The sequence below is a fragment of the Nelumbo lutea genome, chromosome 2, assembly GCF_056320005.1.
Source record: "Nelumbo lutea isolate HS-2025 chromosome 2, American lotus-T2T, whole genome shotgun sequence".
NCBI classification, from domain to species: Eukaryota; Viridiplantae; Streptophyta; class Magnoliopsida; order Proteales; family Nelumbonaceae; genus Nelumbo; species Nelumbo lutea.
Window position 1 is genome coordinate 748,872 of NC_142685.1, and position 21,998 is coordinate 770,869.

Below are 21,998 nucleotides of genomic sequence, written 5' to 3' on the forward strand. Positions count from 1 at the left end.
ATTTCCTTTCTCCTTTCCTACATCTACTTGACTTCTTCCACGTAACCATTCTTCTTCTACCTTCTCATCTTCTTCCCTTCTTCCCTCCCTCAATAGCTCAGCTTCAATGGCAGTAACTAGCCAGGCTGAATAAAAGGTTCCATCAACCAGTACCTTTACTGAACGTGGGAAATCTTCCAAGTTTACATTACTCAAACATACCGCAGCTGAATGGAGGTCTTTAACAAAAAAGCCTCTAACCTTGCTTTGCACAGAGTTGCTATTGAGACAAAAACATCTGAAATCCATAGGTGAAACGGCAGCCTCAAGATTCGAACAATTACTCTGTCCCTCGTGTGCAGATCCTTAGAGTTAGAATGAGGAGTCCATTTCACAGAGGCTGACTCCAATTGACAACACATTGTCTGGAGTTCTATTTTCTCTTCTACTAACTCTAGAAGGGCCTTACACTTTTCAAAGAGGGTTAAAATAATAGTACTGTTTAACTCCAGCTTCTTGAGTAACTCTTCAGCAATTCTCTTCCAGTCCTTCAGTGGGGCTGTTAAGGTAACAAATTTCTTCTCCCAGTCATTCTTGTGCATGTTGCAAATCATTCTACAGTCCTTTGCTGCTTGAGCCATGAGCTGCATTTCTGTTACCTCTTCTGGCAGTTCCTTCTGCTCCCTCACTGTAGAGTCTCCATAAACCCCCTGTGTTTCTTCTACTAGCTCCCTTCTACTTTCTTCTCTAGCTTCCTCCCATGTGATGAAGTGCTTCAAAATCCCTGAAACGTCTTCCCAGCCATTCCACTTCTTACCTTCAGGGAAGCAGACCATCTGCTTTTTTCCTTCCCCAAAGAATTCCATAAGCACCACATACCTTCCTTTAGGATTCTCCCTTCTTTCTGCTATATACCTCCTGCCATTAATCTCAACAGAATCCTTGTATTCAGACTTCCTACTCACCTGAACAGCATCTTCCATGAAAATCTGAAACCACACCAATGCTTCTTCCCCTACCAGCAACACCATGGCCATATTAGTTTCTCTGATTTTTAAAGCTTTCTTCCCTTTCACCCTGTAACTTTCAAATAGGAACTGCTTTGCTTCCTTAGAGATCTTCTTCAAACCTCAGTCTGCTGAAACCTCCCTTCCTCCATTTTCAACCCCCCTGTTCCTCAAGCCCACCACGCTAGAGCTTCTCCTAGTCTTCTAGTTTATATATATATATACTTACTTATTTTAAAATATCTTGTTTCTAAAGTATCTATAAGCAAATCTAACTTTACATTTAATCCTTCCTTGGTTTCATCAATTAATATTATGTTTAGTCAATTCATCCATGATCCATGACTAATGCAAATAAACAAGGATCAAGTTTTGACTGCTGAGCCTTGATGAAGTCCCATTATAATTGAAATTCTGATGCCTCACCTGTAAGTGTTCTAATATTGGTTGTTGCATTCTCATACATATCCTTAATCAGATCCACAACCCTATTTGTTTCTTTTTCAAAACCAACCATATTATCTCTCTAGGGGCCTTATCACATAAATAAATCGTCTTAGTAGAAAAGATAGCATATATTAGTTGATTTCCTTGGTATTGTGAAATACTTGTTTCATCACTTCATGCCATAAGATTCGTAACATTTGTTCAATTACTCTCCCACAAAGTTTTAGTGTGGCTCACGAATTTAATGACATGATAATTATTACAAATTTGTATACTGCCTTTGTTTTTAAATATAAGTACCAGAGTGCTCTTTCTCCATTCATTCTGTCTTTTATGTTTTTATTATATTATTAAATGGGAAAACATACGATGCCGGAAAGACATGATACCAAAAAGGCTTTGATTAATCAAAACCCCATGAATCCTTATTAAAACTGAGTTAATTGGTTACCACTTTTATGATACCAGTTGATTGGTTATAAGTCTTTCTGGCATTATAGTCAACCCTTATTAAATAATTTAGTTAGCCATGATAGGACTACCTCTCTCATTCCTTTCCAAACTTCTATTAGGATACCTTAAGGTTTTTTTTTGTAAAGGATACCTTAAGGTTCTAACACCTTTTTCTTATTCGTTTTATTTGACACCTTCACTTTGGACAATATAATTTTACAAGGATACATGTTACTTTTAGTAATACTGGAGTTACTAATCCCTCCACTAGCACTATTTGTAGGTTCTTCACTTAATAATTTTTCAAAATAGCTTTTCCATCAATCCATCCTTGATTTCCTTATCTTTTATCTTTCTTTTTCTGAAAACAGATAAGGTAAAGTATTGTATTAAGTAGCACTGTAAATCCTTGTACAATGAGATTTTGTACATTAGTTCACAGGGTTACATTACCTTATCTTTGATCTTCCTCTTTGATGCATCTAATGTGATTATTTTTCTTTTTCTCATTTGTATTAGTTTGTAAATTCCATTTTTCCCTCTTTGATACCTAAATCATTGTGGAGTTAAGTCATATGCCTCAAATTTAGCTTCATGCACTTTCTTTCTAACATCCTTTATTGTGGTTTTTTATATTTTTATTTTTTTCAAATTTTCTACACTTTAAGTCTTTTTCCTATTTTCAAAGCATGCCCTTTTTTTATAAGTAAAAATAACATGCCCATTTTGCTTTGATTATATTCTAAACCTCTTTATTCTACCACCAAGTTTCTTTAGTATTTTGGCATTTTCCTTTAGATTCTCTAAAAATGTCCTACTTTTTGCAATTCACCATTTCAAGCCACATATTGTTAGTCTCTTCATCTAAATTCCACTTTCTTTCTACCATCAAATTGTGTTACTTCTTTCTTCTTCTAGATTTTCCTACCTAATTATTGGGCATCTATTTTCTTCTCCCTTTTCTTCCATTTTTAATGCCCAATCTACCACCATTAATCCAACTGTGTGATTAGGAAAAAAAAAAAAGTTTTCCTCTGGAATAGTCCTTATACATCATTCCTTCATTCTCCTAATGAGGAAAATATCTATTTGATTTGAATTAGAATGTGTTTACTACTGTTATATCATAAGCGGCTGCAAATTCTAAAGTTGCATCTCCCATTTCATTCCTCTCTCCAAACCAAATTCTTCTATGCACCATATATGTACCTCTTTTTCCCACATGCCCATATAGATCTCCCCCTATAAAAATATTCTCTTCATTTATAATTTCTTGAATAAGTCTAAGTTTTCCCAAAATTATCTTTCAATTTTTCCTTCTAAACTTGCATGAAGTGTATAAACACTAATTGTGTCAATGATTTCCTCACCTAAAACAAGTCTAACTAAAACTGCTCTAGCTCCAGTTCTTTTAACATTATATTTTTTTTAGATCTTTATCTACTACTATTGCACTTTATTTCTAGTATTTACTTCTCCCATGTGCTATAGTTCATAACCATCAATTTCTTTAGTTTTTTCCCTTAGCATTTAGTTTCTTGTAAGCATACAATACTTCCTTCTTCGCTGCATTGAAGGTGCTAGCTTGTTGGTAAGGTCTATAGCTGGTTGAAGCAAAAACCTAAGATCAATTCCTGCCTTCACTAGTGTTAGGGGAGTCTAGGGGTTTGGGAGAAGGCTACCTCTGTTGTGTAGACGACTTGCCTACCAAAAAAAATCCTCCTCTACATTGTTTTTACTACTTCCTTAGTCTTTGCTGTTAATGTTCCTATATTCCAAATAACTAAACATTTTTTTTGTTTCTTGGATTAACTTCTTTAGTCTTTACCCACCCTTATCCAAATCGGGTTAAGGTGAAGTTTGTCAATTACGGGGAACACCCTAGCACAAGCACAAAAAGACAATTCAAGATTCATGTTCATAATAGTTCAGAATAAGTTTTAATGCCAGCTGCCAACTTGACTCAACCCTTCTTTATCCAGCCTTGGGACAGGTAATGTAAGACGAGATCACATTAATGAAGTTGTTGAATTATCATGGGTAAATAAAGGACAAACAAAACAAGAGACATATAAAATCCAATTAGTCATTATTGTAGCCTCCATTAGGATGGTTGAAATTTGGCAATATATTCTAGCAATAAAGTGTTACATAGTGTCAATGAAGAAGTTATGAAAGGAAAGCCTATAAAAATAATGAGTCATTTATAGATGAAGGTAAAAAGCATTTCAAATTATTAGATTTCTCAATAATTGGAATTATCCCTTCGCATGTGGATATTTGTAAAACTATTAAGTCAAAAGAATTTTTTTCATAAGTTTTGTTGCAATTGAAGAGTATTAGTATGAAAATTATTATTTCCAAGGTCAAGATCACTATTTAGAAAAGATAGTTTTTCCATCAATAGCAAGATGAAGACCTTGTTTAGCTAACACCACTACATTACAACATTGCCACCAGTAACCTGTTCATAGACATTGGGAAGTATGGGAGAGTGAATGAGAGAAAACAGGGGAATATCACATATATACACACTGTAGAGAAGATGGGCCGAATGACCCATAGGCTGTTACTGTATATTATCTTTATGTTCTTCTTTGTACTATTTTATGTTCCTCTTTTGTAATTTCTTGTCCAACTAAGGACCTCTCTTGTAATTACTAAAAGATTAATTTAATAAAAGTATATTAGAGAGTTAGAGGGAGGTTAAGTTCGAACTCCTCATCCTCTAACCCTTCTTGCCGCAGCTCTCTCTTCTTCTCTAATCTTCTCTTGCTAGTTTTCTTTGTTTCAAACACAGTGCCTACTTCTAGGACTGTTATTTAACTTGGTATTAGAGCAAGCCATTGCTTGGCGTGTCCCTCATGTGGTTCTAGTTCAACCAACTACATGAGGAGGTTCTAGGGCTGAAAGTTTACAGTCATCCGCCTGATTCTTGGAAGTCATTGGAGGGTTCCCAAGCTTCTACACACTTGGAGAAGGGTTCGGTGACCAGGAAGAATCAGAGAACAAGTTGCTTTGCCTGATTTAAAATCAGATAAAAGGGTTTTCGAAGTCATCCTAGAGGACAAGTGTTCAGCCTGGTTTATAGTTCAAACCAGAGACTCTCTTACTGTAAGTCTTTGCTTAGTTGTTTCTGGGTTTTTTTTTTACTGTTCTGGACTGTTAAAAGTCCGAAGTTTCTTTGGAAACGGTACAGCTATTCGGCTATCCTCTGGTCTGGTTTAATCTAGAGATTTCTGGGTTGTTTTTTTTCATTTCTTTTCTGGACTGTCAAGTGGCCGAAATACCTCTGGAATCACTACTGCTGAGACTACTTCATTCGGCCACTGTTGCTGGACTGCTCCTACTCAGAAATTTCTGGGTTGCTTTGGAGGTCCTATTCGACTGATTATTGGGTTGGGAAGTTGTTGAGACTGTTTTAAAATTAAGAGATACTAGTTTCATCTTCATTCCAGCCCCTTCTTGGACCTATACTGAACACTTTGAAGTGGTTTCTTCAGTTAACAGTGGGCTGTTAAGTATTGCACACTGAGTGTTCGACAAAAGGTCTCTTAAGGACTGTGGTCTTTTGTCTTCCTCATTGGGTCATCGGCTGTTATAATCTGAAATACCTTGTGATTGGAAGTTGCTGGGTGTCCTTTTTTTTGAAGGCTGAAACAGTAAAGAAAGAACAACCACCGAACTTTGCATGATGGATTTCTCAAACTTTGAAAACAAGAATGCTGATGAATATGGGTAGATTTTGGGAACCCCAACCGATTCTATGTTGGCTGTAACTATAGTCAAGCTTGATGGGACCAACTACTTGGCTTGGTCACAATCAGTGAAAATCCATATTTGTAGCAAAGGAAAATGGGGTTTTATTTCTGGGAGCAAGAAAGCTCCTTCAGAGGATGATCCATCTTATGAGAGATGGGTACAAGAAAACTACACTGTGATTGGGTGGCTTGTGAACTCAATGCAGCCACAGATCAGCCAACATTATCTGTGGATGAATTCGGCTAAAGAAATATGGGATAGTGTTGCAGAGACTTACTCCCAGAAGTTGAATGTTGCTAGAGCTTACAAACTGAGAAGTGATGTTAAGAATCTAAGACAGGGGAGAAGTCACTTGCAGCATACTTCTCAACCTTAAAATCTATATGGCAAGAGATTGATTTGATAGAGGTTGTGACTTGGGATACCCCTAAGGATGCTGAAACATACAGAAAATTGGTTGAACGGAATAGGGTCTTTGAGTTCTTGACAGAGCTGAATTCTGAATATGATATTACAAAGCAAAACATCTTGTCCAAGGAAGATGTTTCATCGTCACAAGCATATACTCTGGTCAGCAGTGAAGAAAGTAGAAGGCAAGTGCAGGTTCAAGGAGTTGGTATCAATGATCATTTTGCAAATATGGGAATTAAACCCAAAGAGGTTACAGAAGCTCACAGTGGCACAGGAAGGAAGTGGTGTGTGAATATTGTAAGAAGTCGAAACACACAAAGGACAAGTGTTGGAAATTGCATCCCAATCTTGTACCTATCAGATTCCAGAAGAAGAATGATAGTAGAAAGACAGGAAGTGCACATGCAGCCACAGGCACAGATATAGAGGTTGAATCTACCAGTGCATAGTTGGCAGCCATGAAAGCTGAATATGAGAAGTTTGGAAAGATGATCAGTCAGCTTGAAGGTGTATCTTCATCATCCATCCCTTCTGGAAGTTCAGCCACCATTGCATTTGCTCACTCAGGTATATGGGCTTCCGCTAACCATGCATCCACCTCAGGTAAACACAAAACCCCTTGGATCATAGACTCAGGTGCTTCTGATCACATGACCAACCTTTCCATTTTATTTGTTTCATATGATTTACTTCCTGACCGTGACAAAATCACCTTAGCTGATGGTTCTCTTGCCCCTATTTCCGGCAAGGAAACTGTCAAGGCTACAGACTCCTTACTCTTATCTTCTACTCTTCATGTGCCTAAATTAAATACCAATTTATTATCTGTAAGTAGTCTGACCAAATCATTGAATTGTTGTGTAACCTTTTTTCCGTTCTCACTGTGTGTTTCAGGACCTGAAGTCTCAGAAGGTGATTGGGAGTGGCCATGAAGCGAATGGAATATACTTGCTCGACACGCCTGGCCAATGCTTTGATCATCCCAAAAATATTGCTTTTGGTTCTACTTTTTCAGAGTCTGTTAGTCAAATTATGTTGAGTCATTGTCGGTTGGGTCATTTACCTTTTTATGCTTTAAGCCATTTGTTTCCAAAACTGTTTAAGGGAGTCGGTGTATCCAGTCTCAATTGTGAGTCTTGTCAGTTGTCAAAGCATTGTAGAAAAAATTACCCTGTGAGCAATAAAAGATCCTCTTTTCTTTTTCATATTGTGCACTCTGATGTGTGGGGGCCATACCATTTATCCTCTATGGGGGGTTACAGATATTTTATCTTGTTTATTGATGACTTCTCTAGATTCACCTGGATATACTTAATGAAATCCCGGGATGAAATCCAAAGACTTGTGAGGCAATTTCATGAGCTTGTTCTAACTCAATTTAGTACCAGAATTAAGGGTTTCAGATCTGACAATGCAAAAGAGTATTTTGAGAAGAGTTTATCCTTGTATCTTTCTGACGTGGGGGTTATTCATCAAAGCTCCTGTATTAGAACCCCTGAACAAAATGGAGTTGCTGAGAGGAAAAATAGACATATTGTTGAAGTTGCAAGGAGCCTTTTGTTTGCCTCACATGTTCCCACAAGATTTTGGAGTGATGCTGTACTTACTGCTACCTATCTCATAAACCGTATGCCATCTAGGTTATTAGGGTTTAAATCCCCCTTCAGTCTTCTTCATCCAGACAAGGATCTCTTCCCAATTCCTCTTCGTGTGTTTGGCTGTACCTGCTATGTTCACATTCCAAGTGTGCAAAGACACAAGTTTGAACCGAAAGCCCACAAATGTATCTTCCTTGGTTACTCCCCCACACAAAAGGGTTATTGTTGTTTTGATCCAAAGACTGGCACCCGACATGTCTCTATGGATGTTACCTTTAATGAATTTTCTCCTTTTTATGGTTCCTCTCAGGATGGACATTGTCCACAGGGGGAGAGTCTGTCACAAGTTTTTGCTCTTCCTCTTCCTGTCCCAGTTGAGTCTCTTGACAAACCTATATCATCACCAAATGAGTCAAAGGAGGATCAATCACTTCATATCTCTTGTCCCAGGGACCCTATTTCTTTACCCCCTCGTCCTATCCATAATCCCAAAATGTATCAAAGGTAGAGATCCAGGAATGAGCAAGTGATTTCCTTTACAACAGATGAAACTCATACATTCCCAATCACAGATGAGATAACAGGTACTGCTTCATCTCCTTTGGAATCATCTTTTCCAGACCTTGATGTCCCCATTGCTGTAAGGAAAGGGAAGCGGAAATGTACTGCACACTGCATTTCCAAACACCTTTCTTATGACCTGCTTTCTCCTTCATACTTTGCCTATCTCTCTTCTGTTGCTTCTAACCCCATTCCTAGGTCTGTCTCAGAAGCTCTTGGGATTCCAGAATGGAGAGATGCCATGGAAACCAAAATGGATGCTCTACATGCAGATGGTACTTGGGAGGTGGTGGATTTGCCTGAAGGGAAGGATCCGGTTAGGTGCAAGGGGTTTTCACCATTAAATACAGGGCAGATGGAACTATTGAGAGGTACAAGGCTAGACTTGTTGCAAAAGGCTACACACAGACATATGGGATTGACTACCTGGAGACTTTTGCCCCTATTGCCAAGATGACATCTGTGAGGGTTCTTTTATCTCTGGTAGCTCACTTTGATTGGCCTCTCTATCAGTTGGATGTAAATAATGCATTTATGAATGGTGACTTACATGAGGAAGTCTACATGTGTCTTCCCCTAGGGATGTATGGGAAAGATATGCAAGGAAAGGTATGCAAATTGAAGAAATCTCTTTATGGTCTTAAACAATCTCCTAGAGCTTGGTTTGAGAGATTTAGAACTGCACTTGTTAAATTCGGTTATGTTCAGACACAATCGGATCATAGTCTGTTTGTAAAGAAAAGTAGATCTTTAGTAGTGTATCTCATTGTGCATGTTGATGACATTATAATGACTGGTGATGATGCCTCAGGCATTCTGGCTCTTAAGTCTTTCCTCCGTACAGAATTTGAGATTAAGGATCTAGGGGAATTGAGATACTTCCTTGGTATAGAAGTTGCCAGATCCAAGAATGGGATCCTTATTTCCCAAAGGAAATATGTTCTTGATTTATTATCTGAAACTAGAAAACTGGGTGCAAGACCAGCTGCAACTCCCATTGATATGAGTCACAAACTTTTAGCTACAGATGGAACTCTGTTGGAAGACAAAGGGGTTTTTCAAAGACTTCCTTGGGAAGCTTTTTTACCTGTGCATGACTAGACCAGATATTGCGTATGCTGTCAGTTGCATTAGCCAGTTCATGCATGCTCCTAGAGATACTCATATGGCAGCAGTAGAACGGATTTTGTGCTATCTGAAAGGCTCTCCAGGGAAAGGAATCCTATTTACCAAGCATGACCACTTGAAACTTGAAGCCTATACTGATGCTGGTTGGGCTGGAAATATGGATGACAGAAGATCTACTTCAGGATATTGCAGCCTGGTGGCTAGTAATGTTGTCTCTTGGAGGAGTAAGAAACAATTTGTTGTAGCCAGATCCTCTGCAGAAGCAGAGTATAGAGCCATGGCACATGGGGTCTCGGAATTGTTGTAGCTAAGGTCCTTAATGGAAGAACTTGGGATTGATCATGGCAGACCCATGATGTTGTACTATGATAATCAGGCTGCCATCAACATTGCTCAAAACCCGGTACAACATAATCGAACCAAACATATTGAAGTTGATAGACATTTTATTCGAGAAAGAGTCTCCTCCGGAGAAGTGTGCCTTCCATTCATTACTTCTGAAGGACAATTGGCAGACTTTCTCACCAAGGGATGGGCCGAATGGCCCATAGGCTGTTACTGTATATTATCTTTATGTTCTTCTCTGTACTCTTTTATGTTCCTCTTTTGCAATTTCTTTTCCAACTAAGGATCTCTCTTGTAATTACTAAAAGATTAACTTAATAAAAGTATATTAGAGAGTTAGAGGGAGGTTAAATTCGAACTCCTCATCCTCTAACCCTTCTTGCCGCAGCTCTCTCTTCTTCTCTAATCTTCTCTTGCTAGTTTTCTTTGTTTCAAACACAGTCCCTATTTCTAGGACTGTTTTTCAACAAAACTGGATCTCACAGTAATCCTATTACGTAAATAGAAATGCTCTAGGATTGAACCACAACCTCAAGGTTCTAGTGCAGAACAGCAACTAGCTTAGCTGCCCATTATTCTTTTCTCTTGAAAAGAAATCAAGATACCCAACCTATCAAGTTTTTCTATCCGGTTTATGAGTGGCCAACTAACTGAGTAATTTTTTATTGACATAAAAGCAGGTCATTAATGTGGACAAGAACATGCCTTCACGTAAAAGTAAGCCAGCAATAGGATATAAAATAGTACCTTGCAAATGTCAGTATAATGACTAACAAAAACCATAATTAGATTTGAACAAATGCTATTGAGGCACTTGAATCTCTGTATTCTTGGCTGGGTTGAGCAGATGTTGCCAATGCTGCAGAGTTTTCTCTGTAAATTCTGTTGGTGTTTCATTAACTTTTTAAGCTGGCTTTTGTAGCAGAGAGTTTATTTTAAGTCCTTAAAAGTTAAAAGTGCTGTTCTATTTAACTGGAGTTAGGTTTGTTAAGTGGCTCTATCTCTTGTCTTTGTCCACCTGCTTGTGGAGTTCTTGGTTTACTTTGTACAGAGTGATTGTCTGCTATTTGGAGTCTGGTCTATATGCACTTTTTTTTGATAGATGGTCTATATGCACTTCGGAATCATGCAAAACCTTTTATGGGCACTTTTGCCCCTTCTTGTTTCTCTGTTTTCCTTGATTTTTCTATTAGAGCATACCAGTCACCGATGAGAAAAACAACAAAGTAAGCTTAAGACAACAGAGGGGGGAAATTGTGTAAGAGTAAGTAGAAAAGAGAAAAGTACCTACCAAGGACATTTGAGACATGGTGGATGACCACAAGCTTTGTTCTTTTTGAAAGCATTTCTTTCATCTTCTCAATATCAGGAATATCTTCTGCTGTCAAAGTAACAAACTTCAAAACAGCACCAGTCTTTTGGGCCACAAGTTGCCAAGGAACAATAGCACTATGATGTTCAGCAACTGTAAGTATGATCTGCAAAGAACACATGTAATGAGGGCAGAAAAAACTAACAGAAAATAGAAAAGTAGATATTGGGAAAATAACGAAATAAAAAAGGAACAGTGAACCCCTTTTGAGATGTACAAAAAATTTTAAATTTGTTTGTCCATTTGCTACTTTTAGTTCAGAAATTTAAAACAAAAAAGGAATTAATAAAAAAAAACAACTTTTTAATGATTGGTTTATATCCATATTGGCATTTCCAAAATCTCACATCTTAAACAACTTTTTAAGATTCCCTAAATCTTAAGTTAACTAGGTATATCCATTTAAAAAAAGGTAACTCGTGGTTGAGGGACCCTCTCCCTCGATGAGGCATGAGATCCAGCCTCATATTAAAATCACTCATTATTCATCAAAAAAGAGACCCGACAAAGGAGGAGAGGATTCAGGCAGGGTCAAGATGGTAGGTCGGAGAAATTTAACCTGATGGGGAGCAATGGGAATAGCGGTGCAGGTCTGTGGGACTCAGGTGACCCAGGAGGGAAATCACAGACAGCCTATGCCTACCTGATTTCAGACGGGACTTTTTATGAGAAGGGGTTCAGGGGACTAGGACTCAGAAGGGACAAGGAGGACGAAGGTGGCTACTCCCAAAAGGGAGAAAGGTCAAATGGAGCCAAGGTTTAAAATGTCGATGTCGATGTCGATGGAAATGTCGCTTACCAAAATATAGGACATGTGTCAGAAATGTCGAGGGGAAATATTGTAAAAATTAGAGACATTGTGGAAATATTATAAAATATGTGGAAATATGCAAAGATATTTTGAAAAATGATAATAGAAGCATTAATACATATTTCTAGATCAATAACAAATTAGTAAATGACGATTTACGGATTTATTATGCATTTTGATGTTTTTACAAGGTTATCTGATATTTTCTTTTCTTATTTTTAATTCTGATTTATTATAAATTCTAATATATTTATTTCACACTAGTAAATAGAAATACATTTATTCTGATTTTTAAATATTAAAGTTATAAGACATTATGTTTTATTATAAATTTAATAAACTGATTCTCCTTTTTGTAGTATTAAGATTATAATAAATTATGATTTCTTATAAAACTTAATGAATTTATTATAATTTTTAATACTAAATTTATAATAAATTATGATTTAGTATAAAATTTATTAAATTTTTTCTGATTTTTATATTAAATGTAGAATATGGTTTATTATAAAATTTAATAAACATTTTCTGATTTGAATAAATATTTTAAAAAATACTAACTAGTTAATATTTTATTACTTGAAAAATATTTTATGTTTTATATTATAAAGTAATTAATTCATTCTTTCGTTTTTATATTTTGTTAATTCTTTTTATAAATACTTTATTTGAAATATTAAATAGAAATTATTAATGGAATAATATATATTAATATACTGTATTATATTAATATAATATACTAATATATTATACTTTTAATGTACATTAGTCGACATCTTGTCAACATAATAGGAAAAACTGTATTTTTTTTTTGTTATTTAGACTGATTTGGTTGACATTTCCTATATTTCGGAAATGTCGACCGACATAATGTAATTTTTATATTACCATCCACTTTCATGTTGGTGAGCCTCCACATCGACATATGTCAGGCGACTTTAGCGACATTTGAAACCATGAATGGAGCTCAAGAAAGAGGGAGAGCTGGGTTTGGGGGGAAATAAACAGTTTTGCACAGATGTCCATCCAACCAGTACAGTTGAGTGTTCAACACCCAAGCGACCTTCGGGGGAGGGACAAGGTGGAGCGGTGGAAGTAGAGAAGGATCTATCATCAGAAGAATCCGAACAAGAGGAGATTACCCCGTTGGCGTTAGTCGAAGAAAGGGAGATGATCACACTACCGATGCTACCTCCGGCTAAAAACTCCAATAAACATGTATGTAATGCTCAGAGGGGAAGGAATGGGCAAAAGAGGGCGGGAAAGGAGGTGGATGAAGGGAATTCAAAAGGGAAGGAAGGAGTAGAGGGTAGAAAGGAGGTAGGACCAACCTCCTCATGGGTAAATTCAAAATTGCTGGGATTGGGAAAATTTTGGGAATTTCGATAGCAGGGAATAGAAGAACTGAAGAAGAAACCATTAAATTTTTGGAGGAGATAGAGAAGAGAGTTCTGTTTGAGAGAGGAAGAATGAATGCAAAAAAGGGGGAGTTCAATGAAGAAAAACAGGGAAGTTCTTCGTCTGTCTTGGGGTTTAAATGATAGGGCAGGCAAAGGGGAGGGCACGGTAAGGGCAAGAGGAAGGGAAGGGGTTTAGGGAGTTCATTGTGTTATTAGGATTATGGAACTGAAACTTTTACCTTGGAATGTGAGGGGCTTGGGGTTGGGGAGAAGAAGAATGGTAGTGTGCAATTTGTTGAAAAATGGAATTCAGATGTGGTGTTCCTTCAGGAATCGAAATTGGAAGTGGTAGAGACAGAAGTAATCAGAAGTGTTTAGGGCCAAGGTGAAGTTAGATGGGTAAGCAAACCGGCAAGAGGAACAGCAGGGGGTCTGATAACAATGTGGGATCGGTCAAGATGCAAGTTGGTTGATTATCATGTTGGGGATTTTTCAGTATCAGTGGTGTTAGAAATGGACAGAGGGGTAAGGGGCTTATTCACTAATGTTTATGGTCCCTCAGAATAAGCAAAGAAAAGTAGACTTTGGGAGGACCTGGTTGAGGCGAGAGATTCTTCCACCCTACCCTGGGTGCTGGAAGGTGACTTTAATGTCACTAGATTTTTAGAGGAGAGAAATGGGGGCAGAAGAGGGGTAAGGGAAATGAGGAGGTTTGCTGAATTTGTCAACCAGCATGATCTATTGGATTTACCAGTCTAGGGCTCAGCTCACTTGTAATAACAATCAAGAATCTCCAACGTTGGTTAAGTTTGACAGATTTTTGGTAAATACGGAATGGGAATCTTTGTTCCAGAATTTAGCCCAGGAGCCTTTGCCTAGACCGTTATCAAATCACTCTCCTATTCAACTCAGGTGTGGTGTATTTGGTCATAGAAAATCTCCATTTAAGTTGGAACATGCCTGGTTTGAGGAAGAAGACTTCCTCCCCTTCTTAAAAGCTACTTGGATAGATACTCAGGTAGAGGGAACAAGTTCTTATGTCTTAGCCAACAAATTGGGAGCTTTAAAGGAGGCAATAAAAACCTGGAAGGAAGAAAGGTGGAAGAAATCAGATGTAGAAAAGAAAAGTTGTCTAGAGGTTGTTAAAGAAATTGATTCAGCTGAAGAGAAGGGCCCCATCTCTCAAGTAGAAAAGATTAAGAGGGAGGAAGCTAAATTACTTTTGGATAAGCTGGCCTATAGAGATGAGTTGAAGTGGAGGAAAAGGGCAAAGGTGAAATGGCTTAAGGCCGGGGATAAAAATTCCAGTTTTTTCCATAAGATGGCAAAGGCAAGATCTAGAGTAAACACAATTGAAAGGCTAGAGTTTGAGGGGGTAAGTGAAGAAACTGGGCTGGGGCTAAAGAAATTGGTAATTGATTTCTTCTCAGGCTTGTTTAAAGAAAAGTGGAAAAGAAGACCGTTGCCTATGGGATTAAATTTCAAAAAAAAAATCTCTGTAGAAGAGTCTGTTAGAGGCTCCTTTCTTGGAGAGGAAATCTGGCAAGTAATAAAAAACTTGGAGATAGAAAAATCCCCAAGTCCAGACAGGCTCACCAACCTATTCTATAGAATCTGTTGGGTTGTGATAAAGGCTTATGTGATGCAGATTTTCCAAAATTTTCATAGGAATGCATCTCTGGAAAGGAGTCTGAATGCCACATTCACCTCCTTGATTCTGAAGATTGAAGGAGCAACTAATATTAAGGACTTCAGGCCAATAAGTTTGCTAAATAGTTTCTACAAAATCCTAGCCGAAGTCTTAGCTGAGAGAATGAAAAAGGTCCTTGTTGATGTGATTTCTCGAAATCAGTTTGCGTTTGTTCCACCAGAGCGCCAAAGGTTGGATACTGTCTCGGTGGCAAATGAAACAATTGATTCTAAGCAAAGAGAGGGTTCTCCAGGTGTGATCTGTAAGCTGGATTTGGAAAAGGCTTACGACAATGTTAATTGGAGATGTTTGGACTTTGTTCTAGAGAGGATGAATTTTGGCCAAAAAAATGGAGGAATTGGATAAAAAGTCTGTATTACCTCTCCTAAATTTTCTATTCTGGTTAATGGACAATCAATGGGTTTCTTCAAAAGCTCAAAGGGACTTCGGTAGGGACACCTTCTTTCCTCCCTAATATTCATATTTGTAATGGAAATTCTCACTATTTTCATTAAGTCAGTGAGAGAGGAGGGCCTATGGAAAGGATTTGAGGTGACTCCATGTGGGGAAAGGGTGCAAGCTTTACCATAGCTTTTCCAGATTGCAGAACCCCAGGATGTGTTTATCTGGGAGTGTTATGAAATTAATGAAGGCTTTGTGATCTAGTGCCCTTCCTTCAGAAGGAATTTTCAAGATTGGGAGATTGAAAGCTTCACCGAGCTTCTGGAGCTGATTTCCCTTCAGCCCCTGGGTATGGAATTGGAGTTCGGATGGCCATTGAGATCTTTTGTTAGGCATTTGTCTAACCTCAGTCCAGTGGATTTTCCAGCTGCAAAAGTTTGGAATTCTGTAGCCCCCTCAAAGGTTAATGCTTTAGTTTGGGCTGCTTCTTTAGACAGATGTTTAACTAAAAAACATTTGTTAAAAAGAGGCATGCAGATCCAGGAATTAGTCTGTGTGCTATGCGGACAAAAACAAGAAGACAGCAGCCATCTGTTCATCCACTGCTCTGTCTCATCAAAAATCTGGAATCACTTTCTTTCAGCACTGGGTATTAGCTGGGTCATGCCAAGCACTGTGAAGGAGCTGCTGAATTGCTGGGAGCTGCAGGGACTATCAAAGCAGCACCTGGGAGACAATTGCGGCTGCTGTTATTACCTACATATGGACAGAGAGAAACAAAAGGATTTTCTGTAACACATGCAAAGATTCAGAAGATCTTATTGCTTTTGTCTTTGGAAAACTCCTGTCTTGGGTCTCGACTGTCAAGGGGTTTCAGACCACCCAATTGGGGGCTAGGTTGGACCCAAAAGATAATTTTGGGGGTACCCTCTTATGTGTGTGTGTAGATAGATAGATAGATATTTGATCAGCAATACAAATGAAAATTTCATTCATTAATAGGAAGGGTACAACAAGAGGTTGTGAGTAAAACAAGGAGAAAACATTACAGCCTTACTGTCCCACCCACCCATACAATTTGCATCATAGCCCAAAATAGTTGCTGTCTAATAACTCCCTGCTTCGCCAAGCTATCAACCAAACCATTAGCTGATTTTTGTACAATTATACCCATTTAACTTCAGTCTGCATATCCTTTGAGAACCATTTAAACCGTATGATTTTTTCTTTTTTCTTTTTTTTTTTTTTGAGAATAAGTAAAGTATCAATTCATTAAAGAAACAAGTACAACCAGAAGCTGTATAAAAGGAGTACAAACAAACAATCAAACAACTATCCCACTGGGAGATACAAAGTACAAACAGGCATTCAAACTCAAAAAAGAACTATAGAAGGAACTGTCGGCTTTTAACTGAGCCAAAGACCAAGAATACAGATTCCCCACAACTTTCTGCCACACTTCATCCTCTTGACAGCTTTTGTTTCGGAAAATCCTCAAGTTTCTTTCTTGCCATAACGACTGGAACACTGCACCTGGAATCAGATGCCATAAAATTTTCCCTTTCTTGCTTAGGCCTTGTATTCTCCAGCTGTTTACAAAAGTGACCACAGATGCTAGGCAGCTATTTCTGAAAGCAAAGATTCTAAAAATCCTCACCCAAATGTTTTTAGTGAAGCTACAGTGCAGTAATAGGTGGTCCCCTGACTCATCTGCACTGTTGCATAATACACACCTTGAAGAATCAATCAACACACCCCTCCTAATCAAGTTGTCTCTTGTAGAGATCTTATTTAGGTAGGCAGCCCAAATAAAAAAAGACACCTTCCAGGGAATGTGATTGCACCAAATTATATGCATAGGGAGATCCTGCTTTTCTTCTTGGATCAGTTTGTTATAGAAAGATTTCATAGAAAACTGGCCTTTGCTATCTGCTAACCACAACCTTTTGTCTGATGAATTGAGGTCAAGGCCTAAGCATTATTTGTGAGTCAGCTTGAATGCTCCTATAGCACCAAGCATCATTTGCCACCTCCAACAGACAACTAATAACTACTTGTGAGTTAGCTTCAACAATCAGCCTTGCAGCTCCCAATTTGCTGGCTTTCTGTACCTCTAAACTTGCTGCCATCATTTCAACTCTTACCGAGTCACCTTCTCCTATTAGTATTGGATGGATGGGACAGTCATCTAGTTACCAAGTCAGCCTCCCTGCGCCAACTGTACTTTTTGGTAATAAATGAAAAAAGTTATTGAAATAAGAGAAGGTGACAAGAAATCACCCACAACAAAGGATAAGAACTTAAAACCAATAACCAAATCCCTCCAAGCCCCTTGAAATACAAAAGCTTTTTCCTTTTCCTTAGCCCTTAAATATCATATCACTCTTGCTGTCAAAACCCACTACCCTCAAAAACACCCAAAGCTTGCTCCCTATGTCAAACATACACAACCCCAACAATAACCATATACTAATCAAAACTCCATATAGAACTTTCCTCACTTATTAGAAGATTCTTCTCTAATTCCAGAAATATTTTTCTTGTGAAATCTTACCCTCCTAAAACAGGCACCCCAACAATTTGCTTACTTGGACTTCAGTTTCCACTATCTTTTCCAAGTCCACCTTTTTTTTTTCTGCTTTTCTAACTCGATCAGCAATTACCTCCTCACCTTCCTCTTTCCCTTCTTCAAACTCTTCTTCTATTTCATCCTCCACCCCCATCCAAGCCTCCTCTCTTAGCACAACATCTTCTTTATGAGCTTCAGGAATAAAACCCATCTCCAAACAATCTTGATCTTGGTTTGAAGGAGCCTCTCCAACCTTCACTATGTCCAAACAGGTCTTGCCTTTCATTCTCTTTCATTTGGTTAATGAGCACTGCCTTTTTTATCTGTAACAAACCAAAAGGAGAAGCTTCTTCCTTAAAGGCAGGAGAAGGGGAAATTGTCTAGTTACCACAACAAAACAGAACAGGAAGCACTAAAGCACAATATAGATTCTTATGGAATTACAAAAAAGCAACCTAGATCTGAAAGCACATATTAAACACTTAAAATCCATGTGTCAATCTTCAACCATACTTGAGCCATTTCTGGATCCAGTAACCTTAAATGCTGTACAATACTTTTTAGTATTAATCACCAACTAAGTGCCCATTTGGGAGCGCTTTCACTTGGAAACAGCCTCTCTGTATGTGCAGGGATAAGGCTGCATATATCTGTCCCTCCCTAGACCCCCATTGGCGGGAGCCTCGTGCACTGAGCTGCCCTTGGGAGGGCTTTCACGCGGTGGCTTCTGGTGTTGCATGAGCTGAGAAACCTGGAACGCCATGAAGTCATGTTTGATTAAAAAAAAAAAGAGTCAAATTTAGGCTTCCATGAGCTGCAAAAACAATTTTCTGGTGAATCTATCTCAGGTAGCTTCTCCAGAGTGGTCTAAGTGGCTCAGTCAACGAAATTGTTGAGACAGAGATAACTTTCAAAATCAATATATCAGCAAGTTGTTTTTCCTTTTTTTTCAAATTGTTATATCATATTCAAGTAAGATTGAATGAAATCAGGCAATTTAAATGGTCCTCAAAGGATATTCCCTTTTAATTTTCAAAATCAATAAAGTTGACAAACTTTACCAATCGAAAGAAATAAGGGAACTCAAATGTAACTGTGAGATGGCATGCAAACAAAAGCAATAGGACAAGCTCTTGGACATATAGACATGTTATGAGGGAGACTAAGAAGCTGGTTGGAGGGTTACATGTAATCTATAGATGGACACCGAGATAAGAAAATATCTGGCTGGTGGTTTAGAAAAACAGGGAGCAACCAATATACAATTGTCCAGAGGTTTAATTCCACAAGGTGGGGATGTGTAAGTAGCATAGGAAGGGAGTTAGCCTGATGATGCATACGGTATACCAGTCTTTTCAAATAATTAATAAAGCTGTTTAATTTGTAAACCAGTTGGAGAGAAGGTCAGCTAATGGGCCGGTTGATGCTCTAGCTAAGCAAGGGGTCCATAGGGATCAGTTATATTGGACTCCATTGTAATTCCTTATATGTGTTGTGCCTATTATGAGAGATGAAACTTACACCTCTCATGAGGTGCTTGTACTTCTGTATATATTGATTTCTCTAATAAAATTGAAATTACTTAGCAAAAAGATAATGATAAAGCCACTTGATTGTTAGTGATTAAAAAAAATAGCATACCTCATCCCCAGGTTTTAAATTTGAGAGTCCCCAAGAGTAGGCTACAAGATTTATTGCTTCTGTAGCATTCCGTGTAAACACAATCTCCCCAGACTCTGATGCATTAACAAAATCTGCCACCTTCTTCCTTGCCAACTCATATTCATCTGTTGCCTTTGCACTAAATTCAGGAGAAAAAGAAAGATAGTACTATATAAGCTTCTTAGACCAGAAAAATAACACATGATCAACCAAAAGTAAAGCAGAAAAAGGATATGACAAATGATGATTTTGCAGAAAATAGAAACATACAAAAACTCACAAAGATGCAGCCAAGGCACAGAATTAAGGTGTTAGTTGGCCCTAGGGGTGTCAATGGATCGGTTTTGGGTTGGATTCCCATTTAAACCAAAATCAATTTGGACAGATTGGATGGACCAATAAGACATTGAATTGGACCAGTTCAGATTTAATGGTCCAAAGTATTTATTGGATTGGATGGACCTGGTCCATCCATAATGGATTTATATTGGATTGGGTCAGACTGAACCAATACCCAGTCCATTGATAGAAGATAAGAATATAGGTGTCAATGGACCAAGTTTGGATTGGAACCAATCTAAATTAAAACCAAACAGATTGACAGTCCAGACATTGACTTGGACTGCAGGCAGTGAATTGGACTGGTCCAAAATGATCCAGATTATTTACTGGATTGGATTGGACCTGGTCCAACTGTAATGGACTCATATTGGTCTGAATCGGATTGGATCAAATCCGGTCCAATTCACACCCCTAGTTGTGCCACCCTAAATCTCAAAATGATCTATGATATTCTTTTGCATATAAATGCATGCATAGGTAAAGTAATTTACATGCACCATAAAAATGTGTTTGTAAATATCTTTATGTACAAATATACATGCAACTGAAACAAAGGTTTGTTGCAGATGGAAGAAATTTGAATTTTTTATGCAAACCTCAAACAGGGGGAAAAAAGAAACAAATGGAAGTCATATTTGGCTGTCTTGATCCTGAAGGATGTAGCAGAACTTTTAAGGAGTTAATCTCGGCATAGCTTTTAAAGGTCACACTTCCAATACGTGTGTCAGAACTCAAGTGAGTTCAACCTATTTTAAGTGATATTTCTGACATCACTTCATCGTTAAGATGGAAAACTGTGGAAGATCAACCTTTTTACTGCTAAGATGCGATGTAGTTTTCATTCAATCTTTCAGAAACAAGAAAACTCGTCAATTATACAGGCACAAATGCTTCGGATTGATCTCACTGTACATAGAGAACTCAATCCCCTAGTCTGTTAGACTGCTACTTTTAATCCTAATAAATTTACAAAAGCCAAAACAATAATACCTCAAGAAATGGATCCCGCGGTGCACGTTTGCATTGTAGGCTTCATAATAGTTCTGTAAAGCCTTCAATACAGAAATGGGCTTTTGAGAAGTTGCAGCATTGTCCAAATAGACCAGCTTCAAGCCATTCACTTCCTACAAAAGATGATTGCATTAGTAATGCGGTTATCGAGTATTGACCAATAAGGCGAAGAAGTTAAATAGAGAAAGTTTAAATTTTTAAGCTTCATAAATATAATATGGTTTTTCTAGTCTACAATCTAGGTTCCTGCGATGATTAATGAAAATTCTACGTTCAACATCTCCCTCCAGACTACAATCACTCTGTACTTAGAAAATTACAAGTGAAAGAGAAATAAATAAATAAGTAAAATCTAAATTGATGAAGAAACAGTGCCTTGCAAAGAAGAGATGAAAAAAAAAATCCAACAACCAGAAAATTTTACCTGGTTAAGAATAGGAAAATCTCGTCTAACAACGTGCCCAAGAGAAGCCGATCGGGTTGCTGGTTCGCCTTCACTAACGAAAGAAGCAGACACATGAGCAGCAATTGAAGAAGAGGAAATTCTTCGAAACCCTAGTGGGATGGTTGTAGAATACCGAGTGGAGCGATTTGGATTTAAAATTTTGAAGGAGGGGAGTTTCATGGCCGCACCGTCCATTAAAGCGCAGCGATACAGAGAAGAAAAGGTATCGTGGAGCACGGCTGATATTGAATTTGAGATAGCAAATGAACTACCAGTTCACTGACTTTTCTCGAAAAGGAGTGGATAAATACTCCAACCTCCCTGAGATTTTCCACAAATACTTAGAACATCCTTCAATCAATCAAAAAATACGGTAACTTACAGATAGGTACCCTGTACTTTCGTTCAGTGACAGATAGTTGCCCTGCACTTTAAATTTTAATGCTTGACTACCCGAACTCGCAAAAATAGACACTTGAGTCTATCTTTTAGTATTCCGTCAATTAAACATTACATAATCTTAAAAATGCCCTTTTTGTGTATTTTTTAGATCATTCTACGGAGTAAAATCATCACCAAAGAATGCTATCGTCAGAAAATTTA

General features: G+C 37.9%; 1 protein-coding gene across 2 annotated transcripts in view; it reads right to left on the reverse strand.

The window, feature by feature from the left end:
* The window catches only part of CPNIFS (chloroplastic NIFS-like cysteine desulfurase), a 51,894-nt gene extending 30,223 nt beyond the window's left edge, over positions 1 to 21,671 (reverse strand). For both annotated transcript variants that reach the window (XM_088972266.1, XM_088972265.1), the window contains exons 1-4: positions 21,375 to 21,671; positions 20,930 to 21,063; positions 19,577 to 19,736; positions 10,983 to 11,169 (exon numbers count right to left, since the gene is read on the reverse strand). In XM_088972266.1, the coding sequence (XP_088828392.1) occupies positions 10,983 to 11,169; positions 19,577 to 19,736; positions 20,930 to 21,063; positions 21,375 to 21,590 (697 nt within the window). In that variant the 5' untranslated portion in view covers positions 21,591 to 21,671. The remainder of the gene's footprint in view (positions 1 to 10,982; positions 11,170 to 19,576; positions 19,737 to 20,929; positions 21,064 to 21,374) is intronic.
* Positions 21,672 to 21,998: the final 327 nt, after the last annotated feature.